Below are 16,813 nucleotides of genomic sequence, written 5' to 3' on the forward strand. Positions count from 1 at the left end.
TTAAACAATTCTTAATTTAACAGTCAGTTCGACTAAGCCTTCTTCAGAAGGGCAATATAAAGCTATACACAAATATACTTCAAATTCACACACTTTCTAAATCAGCAAATACCCATTTGGGATGGCCCACAGACACTACCTACACCCTCTGGAGTTAGGGTGCTGGGGACATTAATATATCACTGTTGCATTTAGAATATTATTGAGTATTATTGAGAGGAATGTCAAAGAAAAAGGTTTCAGAATAAGACAAGTGTTCACACAATTATTCTTAATCAGGCAAGTACATAAAAAACAAAAACAAATCAGTCCGTTAACTATTTCCTAGAAGGAAGGCAAAACACATAAGCAGAGAGAGAAGAGTCATTCAGGGAGCCAGGCCAGCCAATGTCAAGTTAGCAAAGGTCAAGGTGAACTGAAGCACTTCTTGTAGGCAAGTAAAAGTCTTGCACAATCTTTTAGAAGTCTTTGTAGAATAGGAAGAAATCAAAGCAGGGCCACAGGCTGATTAGGCTTGTGAGGTAAAGAGAAGCTGTTAGGAACTCTACAGTACCTTTAGGTTGAAGAAAAGTGCAGCAGATTGCTTCTGTTTCTGTGCAGCTCTGCAGATCCTGGTGTTCCTGGCCCTCAGTTGTGGGGACAATATAGAGGACTTCTGGGGACTCCTGCAATGCAATGCGACGGTCACCGACTGCAACCGGCAATCTTCAAGTGGCACGTCAGTGTTTCAGCTTCTCGCGCCGACCGCAAATAGCAACACCGCGGTTCTTGGCTGTCGAGGTGGGCTTTCCTTGCATCTGGGGTCCAGCACTCTGTTGAGGTGGCTCAGGCACGGTCGGTCCAGATTCCTGGGAGCCCGGAGGATCTTCCTGGAGCTCTTAGCCAGCTTAAAAGCAACGCAGACTGTTGTTCCTCTACCTGGCTATTCGGTTCCAGCAGCGACTGCAGTGGAAAGTCACCCAGCTTCGAGAGGATGTCCAGGTGGCTTACTCTGGAGTTGATTGGTCCCACTAACTCAAGGGGAGAAATCGTCCTTGCAGGGCTTCTCTAGTCGAGACGAATGTAGAGCCTCCGCACAGCAGCAGGGCAAACCAACAGTCCAGGAGTTGCAGCAGGCGTCTCTTCCAAGTTCTTCTTCGGATTCCTTCGTCCAGTGGTCGACTCTGCCTTCCAAGCCAAAAGCCTCTCTTTTATGCAGGATTCTCCCATTCATTCTATCCTAACTGTCAATCACACCGCAGGGTGGCTGTCCTTGATGGACAACAAGCCGGCCAATCACCTAAGAGTGCATTCCCCACCCTGGGGCCAGAGGCATATTTCTGAGAATTCTCCCTAACAGACCTCAACTGTTTATGTCCGAAAGGGCCATGAGGCCAGACCCGCTACCCTACATTTCACCTACAAACTAGTTGCTACTACTGCTAATCGCCAAAAGACATCACCATGCGTCTCCTCCCCCCACAGCCCATCCCCCACTCTCACTTGGGTTGGAATGGCCAAGCGCCCTGGGCAGCCCCAGTAAGCTAACCTAGTGAAGCTAATCAATATTTCCCTCCCCAATCCAACACCCACAAACCACATGCACACACCGCCCTTATGTTAATACTTGCTCAGCAGTCGCTCACACTGCAGAGATTGCTGACCTCAATTCGCACAACAATCTCAATGCCCAGTTCATCACTGAAACATGGTTTAGCCAGTCCTCCCCACGTTTTCAACCTCCTCCTACCCCAAGGATACTGCATCCAATATGCCGACCAAGAAAGGGCAGGAGGCGGAGTGGCAATCATCCACAGTAGCAATTGGCTATGCTACATCATCCCCCTCTGCCACAACAAACGTTTTTGAATCGCTCACCTACTGGTTCTATTTATTGCACAAGGAATCCATCACCTACCTCATCTACAGGGGTTTATAGTCTTTCGATCAAATTTTTTCCATCACATTTTTTTTCATCTAATTTACTTTAATACCACTTTCGATCGAAAACCCATCTAACAATTTTTATTTTTCTTTAATTGGGGGGTTCTCCCCCAAACCCCTGTTGTCCAGATTTAACAATTTAACCATTTAACCCTTTATCCCACCCAAATACACATACATACATTTTCGATCGAAAAATATTTCAATGAATATTTTTCGATGGAATATCATTAGATGAAAATACTAGATACCATCTACAGGCCACCAAACAGGAGTAACTTTCAATGCTAACATCTGCAACTTATTCTCCTCTTTCTCCAAGATCTTAACGAGTCACAGGCGGACAATCACACTCGAAGCAAGCTTTTTGCACTGACCGGTGCAATAGACCGTAAGCAAGTTGTGCTCTCTCCGACACACAACAAAGGCAACACCCTAGAATTAGTCTTCATATCAACCCCCCCACCCCATATCACCTGTGCAGACCCTATCCCTCCCGATTGGTCCGACAATGCCGCCATCCCATTATCAGACACACTAAACTACGGCCCAGAAAGGTCCGGCTTAATGCCTGTTCACTCAACGCCGATCATTCAAAACCTTCCCGGTCAATGAGTAAGAAACACACTTTACAGACTTCCCCACCACAGGGAATGAACGGAATTATTCAACAACTCTGCTATGAAACTGGTGGACACTCATGCCCCCCTAAAAATCAGCCAGGCTAAGACCAAACCATCCGCCCCTTGATACACCCAAGAGCTATCCTCCAACAAACACCCAAACACAGCCCTAGAGAAATGGCAGTGCAAAAACTGTAACCTGGGGGAAGTTAACAACCTCAAATCTCTCTGCACCAAAGGCAGGATTCTGATTACCAAGCCCAAAGATGCTTACTACTCCACCATCATTGTTGCAGCCTCTAACAGGAGTAAGTCCCTCTTAGAAGTAGTAAAGCATTGTACCAAACCCTCGCCCAACCTGAGGTACCAGCACCTCCGGAAAAATGTGACCGAATCAACATATTTTTTAATAAAAAAAATAAATAAGACATAACCAGAGAGACCATTGAATTAACCTCTCACAGCATCAGCGCCCCCTACACCCAGACTGCCCCTTTGGAGCAAATTCTGTCCTCTCACCCCGGATATCCTAAAAACTATCGCTTCGCTCAAACCTACTTATAATTCAGACAATATAATCCCGTCCTCCAACATTAAACAATTGACAGGGTCGGTGCTCAACACACTCCTTCCGCTTCATTAATGCCTCCCTCATAGAAGGTTCATTCCCGGACACCCCGAAGGCTGGTCTCATGACCTCTTGAGAAAAAACAACCCAGGGTCCAGACAACCTTGCCAACTACCGGCCCACTACAAACTTTGTTGATTGGCAAAAGTAGTTGCTGCACAACAACTCTCTAGAATTGAACACCACCACCTCCTAAATGACCATCAGTCAAGGTTTCACCCCAAAAGTAGCATCGAGACAGCTACCACTCAGGTGGGGGATGATGCCCTCCAAATCATGGATAAGAGAAACTCATGCCTCCTCATTCTCCTTGACCACTCGGCCGCTGTTAAGAGTACATTTCCCGTTTTGTGTGAAATTCTCCCCACTGACGAGTCCCCAGCACTTTTGGATGGACCACTGGATTTCACACACACACACACACACACACACACACACACACACACACACACACACACACACACACACAATCCTGCAAATCCTTTTCACCTCTTATTGGCATTTCCTTTTGGAGTTATGCTTCCTCCAACATTTAAGACATCTACCTTTTACTGTTGCAGCACACTGCCCTTTCCGTCCAGTGTTGCTGGGAGTTCCTAGAGCTCCCACTTTATTTTCCCTTGGTTAGCTCACTGTTAATCAAGGTAGGAGGATACTTTCTATTCTACCTGTATTTTCTTTTGCGAGATCAGCACACCCCAGATTATGGTGAGTGCTGAGGGGATCCAAGGTATCCCTTTTCTCGACTCTGGTAACCTTTTGGTTACTGCGACAGGTCTGCTGTTTAAATGGGTGGCAGTGTACTGTTTTGCATGACTTTTTGTGGGCTTTTGTCGCAGGTAATCTTTGCAGCTGCGGTAGGGGACACAAGGGTCACCAATGACCCAAAAATGGTGGCTGTATTTTTCTAAGCCCTAAACATGATGACTTTTTGATGTCTTCTTCTACCTTTCTGGGTGTGGGAGGATTCTATGGTCCCTTTGTCTTCGCTGGGTTTCCTAAGGAAAGCCTGCAAAGGGTCTCCGAGTGACTGGCAGGACAGGAAATGGGGGAGGTGACCGAAACTCCCCTGGTCTTTATCCTGCAGTGTGTCTCACAAAAACCAGGTCACACTGGGAGGCTGGCTGTCCCCACTGGACAACCACCACCCAAGTTCAAATGGTGCATTGGTCTTGATTGGTGGACTCAACCAGTGTTCCTGGATAAATTCAGAGGTCCTGGAGCTGAAACTCTGAGTCGACCACTGGAACAGAAGATTCTGAAGAGGAAGCCCAATGGAGGACACCGCCAACAACTTCCAGCGACTGCCAGATCGTGCTGAGAAACCGCTGCTGTCCTGACCTCAAATTCTAAGGGAAAGATGCGAACACAACGATTTCCTCCCTTGGACTAAGTATTTTGCGGCATCCCGAAGAGCTGCGACCTCCGCGAGCTACAATTCACCAATACCTGGGGAACTGTGCTGCACCGCTGTGCATCATCAACTGAAGCAGGAATTTGCCTGGAACTTTGCGGCCATGCTTCTGAGCCTGCAGTGGCTCGAGCCAGCTTCCCAAAGCCCCCTCACCCAAGATGAGGACTGGGAAAAGCAGAAGTCTACAAGCATCTACAAGCGCCACATCCGTCCTTCATCCAAGCATGAAAAAGGCACCAACAAGCCTTGTGTCGGTCTGCATGAGAGCTGTCGCCAGATCCACCGAAGTCCCTTTCTTCTGTCACCAAGACAAAAAAACCTGTGACCGGGTCTGCTGTTGCCTCATCACTGGAACTGTCCTGCAGCAACTGTTTCTTCAATCCAAATACTGACTTGCTCCTAGTACAACTTACCTGGAGTCGGCTTTCTTGATCCTGTGTTCCCGAGAGCTGTAAGTAACTTTTACCTTGCACACCTCCAGAGCTCCCACAGAGTTATATTGGGGTGGACAACTCATTGTACTTTGTACTCTAACCCTGCCTTAGGACATCCGTCCTTGTGGCAACCCGTCAAGGAAACCTCTTGGCTTCCATTACTTGTGAAACCTTTTTTTCTTACTGTTAGGGAGAATTCTCATAAATGTGACAATTCCTTGCTAGACCCAGCACACCCTATCTTACAATAGAGTGCTGGAGGGGTTACTTAGTATCCCCTGTGTGTAAATTCTCATGTAACATTTTATGTTACCCTTTCCTCACAGAATGGCTGGAGGCAGAGGTTTTGTTCCAGGGTTTGCATTTACCGCGGCTGTTCGCAGCTCCGGTAATGCTAACCGCGGGAGCCATCTTTGACAAAATGGTCCCCGGTCTTTTCGCCATGTCTTTGTGGAAAGGTCCTTTTAGAGTTTCTCTGCGCACCAAACCAGGTTTGGTCTCTTTGTTCATTTCGCCTTTGACAGGCTTCAGGAGTGAAACCCGCCTCTGGCTCCGGAGGGTCTGGAAGTGAGGGAGGTGCCCAAAACTCCCTGTGCTTAGTCTCCTAGGAGACCCAAATGCACTCTGTGGTGATTGGCTGGCTGACTGTCTGGCAAGGACAGGCACCCTGCTGGGTGAGTGAAAGCTAGGCTGGAATGAATGGGAGAAAAATTAATAAAAGTCTTTTGGCTTGGAAGGCATAGTAGACCACTGGACGAAGGAACTGAAGAAGAGCATGAAGAGGACGACTGCTGCAACTCCTGGACCGTTGGTTTGCCCGGTGAAGCCCTGCTGCAGTGCCAACTTGCCAAGTTTGCATCGACAGTGAAGCCCCTGCAAGGACAACTTCTCCCTTTGAGTTGGTGGGACCAATCAACTCCAAAGTAAGCTACCCGGACACCCATCCCGGAGCTGGTTGAACTTCCTCAGAGTTGCTGCAGGAAACCATATAGCCAGGGAGAGGGACACCAGATTGTGTGCGTTACTTTTAAGCTGGCCTAAAGCTTTTGGAAGATCCTCCGGACTCCCAAGAAGCAGGAATGACCAAGCCAGAGCCCCCTCAGCAGAGTGCAGGACCCCAGAAGCAAGGACAGCCCACCTTGATAGCCAAGAACCGCATTGTTGCTATTTGCGGTAGCTGAAACACAAAACTGCCACTGAAAGGGAAGGTTGCGGGTTTTGGAAGTCCCAGTGCATTGCAGGAGTCCCCCGACGTCCTCCCTCTTGTCCCCACGACGAAGGCCCAGGAACAGTGAGATCTGTTCCTATGCAGCTCTGCAGAAGTATCAGCTGCATCTTTTCATCTTTACCAAGGAACTGTAAAACAAGTCTAAGAGAACTTACCTCTTACTGTAGAAGTGCTTGTAACTTCCACAACTCACAAGTCTAATCAGCTTGTGGCCCTACATTTGATTCTTCTTTTCATCAAAGACTAAGAACTTGTGCAAAGACCTTTCCATTTACTTACCACAAGTGCTTTATCCTATCCAAGACTTTTGCCCATTGACTTTGGCTTAGCCTATTGAATTGAATTCTAGTGAACTCTAAAAGTATCTGCACTGCTTAAGAAATTTGTGGTCTCTTGTGTTCTAATAATGTTTGCCTTTTACCAACTTTTAAAGAGTGTTCTGAATGCCAACAGTAAGATATTAATGTCCCCAGCACCCTTGTTACTGAAGTCACCTGTGGGTGTAGGTTGTATCTGTGGGCCATCCCAAAAGGGTCTTGTCCGATTCAGAAAGCCTGAGCGTACAGTATTGAAGTATATTTATGTATTACTATTGTATTGCTCCCTTCTGAAGAAGGCTTTATAACTGACCGATAAATAATTGTTTATGCAAGAAACCTTGAGTGTAAGATTTTATTTGAAGACCTGTAACTGTGAATCCTTGCGTTACTCCACTACAGCTCACATTTCCCCTCTTGAGACAAGCCTGGCTGCTGAACACGCAACCAAAACTGTGAAGTACAAGCTTATACCAAAGGTTGGGTTGCCTATACCGGTAGTCATAGTTGTTTGTAGTGTTCCCAGAGGGTAATGCATTCAAACTTTGCCTAAGACTTACCTGAAAAACCATGAAGAGATCCTGTTGGATTATACCACTCTGAACCTTTTACACTGTGTTCCTGCCATTTCTGCCCAAACCCTGGTCACTGGTGGTTCAGTGCCCCCACTAAACATTGCGAGACCATCATAAAAATCGGGTTGGACTCTTTAAGATATGCTGGGACAAAGTTCCTAAAAGTAATAGTTTGGAAATGGATGGATATACGATTCAGATGGTTTTACAATGTGATTTGTTACTGAAAACTATTCTAGTGTGACTACAAATGTGATATATTCTCCAAGAATATCACAAGTGATGTTCTATTGTTTTACTGTGCTATAGTACTTACTTGAAAGTTACAACAGTGTGTCTTAGTGTATATATAAAATAACTTTTGTATATATATTATAAGTATATCAGTGTTTTCTTGCACAAAGTATGCTCTGAGTTCTTTGTACCTCACTACAGCCCTCCTCCTTCCTTACACTAAGCCTGACTGCTCACCATTCTACCAAACCCTTGTGTGCTTCGGGCTAAACCAAAGTAATGAAACCCTATTCATCCAAGGTGGGCTTTCCTAAGTGCTGTCTGAGACAGTACTTTTGTAAAAACCTACAGCCGCATTCAAAAGAGTTGACCACCACAACCATCTCTCCCTCCTTGCCGACAGGATGGGATTCTCTGGCACTGTAAAGAATTTGTTTACCTCCTACCTCTCAAGCAGATACCAGGCCCCATCCTCTCACCAATCCCTTTTAACCTTTACATGGAGCCTGTGGGCACTCTCCTCAAAGATCCCAATATAGCCATCCACCATTGTACATGAGAGTAAATAGCATGCAGGACCTAATGAATCTCTGATTACGCCGCAATCATCCAGTCCTACATGTCGACTGCCTACCCAAACTAAACCCATCAAAGACTGAATTTGTCCTCATCGGTCTACCCGTGAAAAATAATTATTTTTCCAACAATGGCTCTACAATATGAGTCTAGAAGGATTTTATCCACCACAACTCGGACTCAGCTAAATCCTTTGGCTTCACCATTGACAGCAGCCTGTCCTTCCAGAAACACAGCCAAAAATGCCACAACAGCCTGGCTTTGAAATCTCTCCCCTTTGGAAAAAAAAAATCAAACCCTTCATTCCGCCACAGTAGTTCCGTACAGAAGAGCAGGCCCTGGTGGTCTCGCACATCGATGGGGGAAATGCTTTCCCAATAGATCCCCTAGCCGTTTACTTGGCTCCCCTGAAAGCAGCCCACCACAATGCAGCAAGTCTTATTACAGGTGCACGGAAATTTGACCTAATCAGCCCCATCCTACGCAAACTGCACTGGCTTCCTCTCCAGGATATAATACTGTTCAAGACTGCATGTATCATCTCAAAAGCAGTCACGGAGTAGCACACCAGCATAATTGCTGGCTAAGGTCAACATATCTGGTGGCACACACTCTTTCACAGCAAAATCATCCAACAGGCTTGAATCACTAGTCTAAAGAGGACCCACAAAAAATCCTCACGACATGCACCCACCCTCTGGCACTCGATCCTGGTGTCGGCTCGGAATACCCCCACAATTCTCCAGTTTGCTCAAAACATGGCATTTTCCACAACAGCTGACCAAGGACATTCAAATGGACGCACATTCATCAACTCCCAGTAATGCGCTACTGTTAAAAGATGCCAGCCCAAATGATGGCTACTCACACTCTGTACCTCGCTCTGCAACTCTAGAGCTTGGTCAGTTTTTTTAAACAACAACAAAACTACTGTTCAGAGATCAAGCCGCGTTACAACCAGTCTTATGTATGCTTATTAACATTATTTCTGGTAAGACAGCCAGCAATACAGAGAATAGCTTCCTACATCAGGGCTCATGCATTGCCAAAATGTTAAGAACTCTGCTGGGGAAACTACTTTTATGGACTGCTGAAGTAGTGTACTCGTATGGAAGGGGCACTATACGAAATGGAGTACTGGAGGGAATGCTGTATTGTGGGAGTTGCAAGAACACATTACATCCCGGTGTGCATCCTGGAGAGTCCAGATTCTGTACAGAGCTATGAAGCTGCGTCGTTTGTTGTCTCACCCGCTGTATGACTATGATGTCCCTTTCAGTGAGACTCTCTCCAGTGATGGGATCCTGCATGTCCTTCTTAATGAGCTTCTCCACACATTCCAAGGTCACAACTGCACCGCTAGAAAAGAAAATCAAATGAATAAATTAAAGCCAGAAGAAAGATGCTAAAAGAGACAACATTTTGATAAAGATCTGTAGCCCTGAAGTGTGGCAAAGCACAGAGTTTGGGGTCAGTACCAGTACCTTAGCATTCCCCACTGTTTGCATGTGCAGAGACCAAGGCCACTGGGGTAAAGAAGAGGCATTTGGAAAGACTAAGCTGAAATATTTAATAGATTCACGGCTTAAGGAAAACAACGTTCTACTTGCAGGAGTAAAACGTTTGTGAAAGTGGGGATCATGTTTTTATTCTATAAAGCATTTTATGATGCGTGTCTGAAGACAGTGCAGACAATGGGTACAATCGGGATATAACTACTAAAGACAGAAAGCAAAGTATTTATTTAGTCCAATGAGCTCAACAAGGCTGGAAAACATTAGTCAAGCATATCTTATCTAGAGAGCAGGGTTGAATACTAGAAAAAATAAATCTGGGTGCTTGAGTTTGGCCCTTGGGATCAGAAAACAGAGGAATGGGGAGAGATCAGAGTGGGGTGCAGGGGTGCTGTGGGGAATTTCCATCTGGCAAAAGTGTAAAAGCCCAGACACTTTATTTGCATTAATAAAATGATGCAGGTACCCCTATAGCAGCAAGGGTGGTCAGCTAATCTGATCCCCTTTCAATAAGATTCATGACAAAAGCATAGCCAACACCTGTGCACTGCTGCATCAGTCTCATGGCGTTCAGCTCCTGCTCTGCAGTGGCACAGAGCAGCTTCAGAGATCACAGGTGGTGATAGTGTGCGGTACAAATATCCTTTAACATTATCATCACCACCAATGCCCTGTTTGACAGCTGCTATGACACTCAAGTCAGGTGTGGGAAGATTTTCCTTTGGCTGCTTTCCTCCCATAGATGGCCGTGCCAGAAGCTGTTTGCCTGTCTTTTGCTCATATTGTTCTTTGGCCTTCTTACTGCTCTCGGACCGGGAATTGCCATATATGGGAAGCCCATTCAGGGATGGAAAAAGCTGGGGCTTTTTTGTGCAAAGAGGCACTTTCTGTGTAGGGCTGGATGTGGAGGCGGGGACTTTATAGTCCCAGTACACATCCTGGTACCTGAATATCTGCTGCCGGGCAGATCTTGTGGCAAGTAGCTATAGATGATTGAATAGTCACTGCTAGTTTGAATGGTGCAGACCCTTATCACTGGTGGACCTGGGCAAGCTTCCAGTCCAGATGTTGAATAAAAGGAGAACTGCTGCCACTCTGGGGATCATCGCTGGAGGCAAGATCCCTACGAAGACACCGATAGCCAGAGGACGACTCCTGTAGATGGCCAGTACCAACTCCAATGAAGTCCTGGTGAAGCCTTGCTCCTCTGCCCGATCTTTAGAAGACCCTTGCTGGTGCTTCAACTCCTGGACCAGTGGGAACAACCAGTCTCAAGCCCTGCCCGCGGATCCGTGCCTTCTCAACTGTCCTTGGACTAACTTCGGGACTGACCAGCTTTCACCTGGGCTACCTCGCTGCAGCCATCGCCGTTCCAAGTGCATCCTTTGAACTGGAGGACCTTCAACTTGTACTACAAGACGCCTACTCCTGCATTTTCAGCGTTATTGCAACAACGAAGCCATGCAGGACCAGTTCCATTGTTCGGCCATTGCCACCTGATCGTGGTGGCTACCGTTGCATTCAGTTTTCTTTGCTTCCTAGAGGGGTCACTCTTCACTGACTTTGGCCTGTGGAGGACTGGCTAAGGATCCCTTCCTAGGCCTATCCTAATGTCTGGGATTTAATGAGTTCACTTAGCTGAACTTTCCCTACCTTTTTGAACTTTGTATCATAACTACTGGCATCGTTCAATCACATAGTAAACCTACCTGAACACAGATGGCTTTAGGGAACAAGGCCTCAAACCATTTTAGGGCTGGACTTATTAAGAGTTAGGGAACTGTTTTATGGTTACTCTAAAAATGTTTCTGCTGAACTTTATGCATCCGAGTACTTGCCTGTTTTACCCTGGTTATTGAATCAAATGCTTTCTATCTTCTCCTAAGGGTGAATTAATATATCTGTTTTTATAGTAAGTGGGTAACATCTCTCTCACATGGTGGCAGGGTAATCAGAAAAAATAAACTATACCCTGTGTGGTATGGTGGTGAGGGTTTATACAATTATTAAGAACCACAACTGATTTAGATCATCATGTGTCAATATTGTGAGCCCAGGCCAGCTGTGGAAGTGGTATGTGCATTCTAGTCAGACAGCCTGATCCTGCCAGCCAGCAGGACAAGAGAAAGATTGTGCCTCTCCTTTCATGGTTTATGAGGTTGGGTAACAGCTCTCTCAAGCCTAGATAGCCCACAGCAGGAGCGGTCCTGGCAAACAGGAATCAAAGAGCACAAAGGGAGTTTGATGCTGTAGGCAAGGGAAGAGTACAGGATAAGTGTACAAAGAGGGTGAACGCTGAGGAATGTTTCCAGTTTCTTCTCTACCCCTTCTTCCTTCCCGTATCCTCCACTTCCTTTAGCACAACGCACTTTGGGTATGATGCAAGGAGGCAATGACCACTACTCACAAGGGCAGGAATTGCTCCCTTTAAAGCAGGCATACTTTTGTCCAATCACCCATGGAATTTTGGACTTGGAAGACCGGGACTCAACAGGCTTCGAGCCCCTACCTACCTGGAGCTTCCCCTTCCGCTCCCGCAAGGACTTAGCAGTCAGCGACTGGCATTTCAAGCAGTCGTCGGTGTCGTGCAACTTGCCGAGGCACCACAAACAAATGTGGTGGGGGTCGGTAAGCGACATCTTAGACTTGCAGTCCCGGTAGGTCTTGAAACCAGACCGCAGAGTCGGAGTGGTCGAAGAGAAAGACATCTTCAATGAAGAAAACACACGAGATGCGCCGAGTCTCACGAAGTGAACATGTTCGCGGAAAAAAAAGAACTGAGGCTACGGGCGTTGTGCGTCCTATTTATAACATCCTGTGACGTCTTCCTTGACGGAGGCCCTCGAGGGACATGGACCCGACGCCATCGACGCAGGACGCCCTCTACCGAAAAAGTTTCCGAAGTGCACAACTGTGGACATTAAATGTCAAAGATGTGGAATGCGTTGGAGGACACAATCCATTCGAAACTTCAATTACAAGGATAGTATTTGCATTTATATATCACACCAATATACAAAAGGGTTAGGGAAAATAAAAAAAGGTTAGAACAGTTTCTTAAAAAGGTGAGGACAACTGAATCCTCCAATGAAGTCTAGGTAAGCCTTTCCCAGCAGTAACAGTCTTCAACAAGCTAGAACCTATTCAGGGACAAGCAATGCCAAAGTCAATGGATTTAGAAGAGTGCCTTTAGGGAGCCAGGACAGCCAAAGTCATTTGGACAAATTCTATAGTTCTGATGCAGTTCTTGGATCAAAGTCTTTCACAAAGTCAGATTGTTCAAAAGGGAATCACTAAAGATGCACAAGCTGTTAGGTCTGTGCATGGAGTTGATTTCAACTCAGAAAGTTAAGCAAGTGCAAATCTCAAGTGAGACAGCACGACTTAAGGCAAGAAGGTAAATACCCCCCAAGCCCAAACAGTGGTCCGGCAGCATTCAGTCTTGCTACAGCTATGCAGACCCTGGTTCCTGAGCCTCAGTCGTGGGGACAAGATGGAGGATGCCTGGAGGGCTCCTGCGGCAGTACTCGGGAAGGTAGTCAGCAGCTAGGGCTCTCTTCAATTCAGCAGCACTTGGCGGTTTCAACGCTTCGTAAACAGCACTGATGCAGAACAAAACTCAGGTTGGACTTTCATTGCTCCCCTCGGTCCTGGACTCTGGTAAGGGACTCTGGGTCGGATTTCTTGCTTCTGGAGTGTCCTTAGGAGGCTGCTGGAGCTTTTGGCCAGATTCGTTCTGCGGCAGAGGTTGAACTCTGTTATGGACACTCAACCCCTGGCATTGGGCTTCTGCAGCAACAGAGGCACAGCAAGTCAGGGTTTGCGCCAAAGTGGAGTTCGTCTCAGGGTTAGTTGGTCCCACTAACCAAAGGGGAGAAGTCCTTCCGTCAGAGCTTCTCTGTCTAAGTGAAAAAGGAGGTCAGCACAGCTGCATGGCTTCACCGGGCAATACACAGTTTCTTTGTCGGATGCTTTTTCCAGTTGTTGACTGCCTCTAGTACCAAAACCCTGGCCTTTTAATCAAGTTTTCCCATTCATGCACAGCCTAGGCTGTCAATCACCCAGCAGGGTGGCTGTCCTTTTCGGACAGCCAGCCGGCCCTTAAGGACTGGTTTAGTTCAGGCACTCCTAGAGACAAAAAAACAGGGGAGTTCCGGCAACCTCTCTCACTTCCTGCTCTTCCACAAACACTGGAGGCAAGGGCAGGCTTCAGGGTTGAAGCCCGCCAAAGGCAAAAACACACAAAGGGCTCAAATCTGTCTCAATGCACAGAGTAAAAGCCAAGAAAGACCTCACAAACAGAAAATGGTGAGAACAATTTAAGACAGGGGCCATTTTGACAGAATGGACACCCATGGGTGCTATACTGCAGCCGAATGTTCAGCCTGCAGTCGAAAAGCACAATGGTAGTAAAAATTAAACCACTGCCACCAGCCATTTTAAGTAGTGAGGGTAACAAAAAATGTTACATCAGAAAGTAGGATAAGAGGCTACTAAGTTACCCCCGGTGCCCCCGTAAGATGGTGTGTGCAGGACCTACAAAGAGAAAAGGTAAGCAAGATCAATTTCACCTTAATGGAACTGTAGTTCACCCAAGAAAAGGTATTTAAACTTTAAGAGCAATCCAAAGGGTTTCTTAGTTACACTGCACTGAAGGTGCTGTGGGACACTATACAAAAAGCAGATGCCTATGGAGTTTGTCAGACTCCAAAAACAGTGACAAAACAAAATCCAAATCAGGGAAAAAACACATGAGAGTGAGAAAAAGGTCACACTCAGTCAGGAATTAAAAAGTCCTAAATCCAGCAAAAGAGGTGGGGGACTCTAAGGTGGGAGGAAATAAGCACAGAAATGAAAATTCTCCCGACACCGCCAAGAAGCCTGGTTCGACACTGTTAAACTGCCAAAACAGCAAGAGGTTTTATGGACTTCTAACAGCCCACCTGATCCAACTGGGCCAAAGGGACTGGTTAGGTTACCTTTGATTCACTTTCCTCACAGAAACATTGGGGCTTTTGATTGCCTTTCAACCCTGTTTCATTACCTCACTGAGTGCATCTTTCCATCTCTTGTATATTCTGTGTTTTAACCGCAAGGGTAGGTTTTGTTTAGTGTTGTTCTATTTAGCTAGTTTTGGATATGAGAGATATAGATTATATGAGCTACAATACTCACCGTAATCATATTTTTGATGCTTGTATCTGCTTAGATTCACATGCTGTGCATAGGCCGACATCTAGTGGAAGCTGCAGAGTATTCCAGTTGTTTTCGAAATTCGAAAAGGGACGACGAATAGGGCGTGCCAGTAATACTATCCCTCGTGTGACGTCCCCTGTACCCATGATCCCTCTCGCGTGTAGGTCCCTCAGATTGTATTTTTCTGACATGAGTTAGGAGGAGGAGGAGGAGTAGCGCGAGTCCAGAAGTATCCAAGCAGATTCGATAGACAAGCTCACAGGTTTATGCGCCTTATCTCAGAGGGGAGGAAGGGCGGGCGCATGTGAATATAAGCAGATACAAGCATCAGAAATAAAACTACGGTGAGTAATGTATCCCTTCTGAGGCTTGTGGAATCGGCTCAGATCACATGCTATGCATAGATTAGCGAGCAGTGGAAGAAGGAGGAGGAGGTGGGATGTAAGCAGGTTCATGAGCGAATAAATGTTTTAGAACCGCTTGTCCTACTTGTGTATCTGTCTTGGAATGAGTGTCAATGCAGTAGTGCTGACTGAAGGTATGTATAGAGCTCCATGTAGCTGCTTTGCAAATAATGTCCAAGGGGAAATTTGCAATGAAGGCAGAGTGGATTCTGTACCTCTTATGGAGTGAGCCCTTGTTTCGCCAACCACTCCTGCATGGGTCGCAGGCACGTGGTCAGTGCGAGGATCTAGTGGTCGTTTCGCCAACACTAGTACAGAATCTTCACTGGTGGACGAGAGAATCTAACAAAAGTAATACCCTTCTACGACCCAGAGGTTCAGGCCGTCGTCGCCACAGACGCCTCCGCAGCACCTTGAATTGGTAGTGCTGGTTCGCCATCTTGAAACGCAATAATCTTCTGTGCACTGGGAACATTGAAATATGAAAATAGACATCTTTCATATCCAGTGTTGCCATGTGATCTCCCTTTTTAGAAGCGGGATTACATCTTGTAGCGTAGTCCTGCAGAACTTTTGTGGCTTGACATACTTGTTAGCAGGCCTCAAATCTAATACTGGGCGCATAGTTAGATCTTTTTTTGGCACAAGGAAGTAAGTTGAATAAATACCCCTGTTTACCTGGTTGGCTAGGACCACTTCTATGGCGTCCTTTAATAGAAGCGCTGTTATTTCTTCTAGAAGGACCCGCTGATGTTCCTCTGAGTGGACCTTTTGTCTCGGGGATAGGGGGGGGGTGGTTGCGAGGATGTTGAATAAGTTCTATGCAGTAGCCCCCTGCTACCGTGGAAAGCACCACCCCTCTCTGTCTGAGGTGATAACCTCCCATGCGTGGGTGAAGTTGGAAATGCGTCCTACTGGAGATACCTGGGAGGATACCTGGAGCGGAATGTCACTTGCTCTGAGGTTGGGGGGTGCCACCTCGCGCTGGGCCCCTGCCTCGATTACCACAACCTCTACGTTGTCCTCGTGGATAGCCCTGAAAGGCTTGTCCTTGGTTGTTGCCATAGGAACCTTGGCCTTGGTTGTATCCTGATCCCCTCCGAGAATTTTGGCCCTGAAAGCAGCGAAAATTGCTGTTACCTCTTTGCCGCGTGGGCTTGTTCGTGAGCTGACCCAAGGACTAGAGTGTCATACTCATCCTTTGCTGTCTTAACTGCGTCTTCTACAGCTTTGTCGAAGAGCACATCAGGTTCCACTGACATATTTATCAGGGTGGCCTGTGTTTCTGGCCTGAAGCCTGATTGGCAAAGCCATGCATGTCTCTTTATAATAGTGCCCTTTGTGATGACTCTCCCTGCATGGTCAGCTGCGTCGAAATTTGCCTTGGGAAGACAAGTAGACACAGCTCTTCCGTCTGCTGCCACCTGAGCTAGTTGAGATTTAAGAGGTTCAGGTGCGGATGAGAGTAACGCGGAAACCTCCTCCCACTTATGGCAGTTGTAACTTGCCAAAAGTGTAGCATTATTCACAATTCTTGTCTGGTAGGCTGCAGAAGAGGTGACTTTTCTGCCCATTGCATAAATCTTCTTGCTCTCCTTATCCGGAGGAGCCTCAGGGGAAGCAAGGTGTGTGCTTGCTCTCTTTCGTGTGGTGGTAACCACCAAAGAGACTGGTTTTAATTGGCCTCTTATGTATAAGGGGTCTTAAGGTGCAGGTTTGAACAGTTTTTCCACACGCTGGTTAACAG

The 16,813-nt window shown here is 46.6% G+C and overlaps 1 protein-coding gene across 3 annotated transcripts in view; it reads right to left on the bottom strand.

Moving 5' to 3' along the window:
• NOSIP (nitric oxide synthase interacting protein) overlaps positions 1 to 16,813 on the bottom strand; it is a 186,618-nt gene that overhangs the window by 12,988 nt on the left and 156,817 nt on the right. For all 3 annotated transcript variants that reach the window (XM_069605169.1, XM_069605170.1, XM_069605172.1), the window contains exon 8: positions 9,203 to 9,311. In XM_069605169.1, coding sequence (XP_069461270.1) covers positions 9,203 to 9,311 — 109 coding nt within the window. The remainder of the gene's footprint in view (positions 1 to 9,202; positions 9,312 to 16,813) is intronic.

The sequence above is a fragment of the Ambystoma mexicanum genome, chromosome 1p (genome assembly GCF_040938575.1).
Source record: "Ambystoma mexicanum isolate Mex_15411 chromosome 1p, UKY_AmexF1_1, whole genome shotgun sequence".
Taxonomy (NCBI): domain Eukaryota; kingdom Metazoa; phylum Chordata; class Amphibia; order Caudata; family Ambystomatidae; genus Ambystoma; species Ambystoma mexicanum.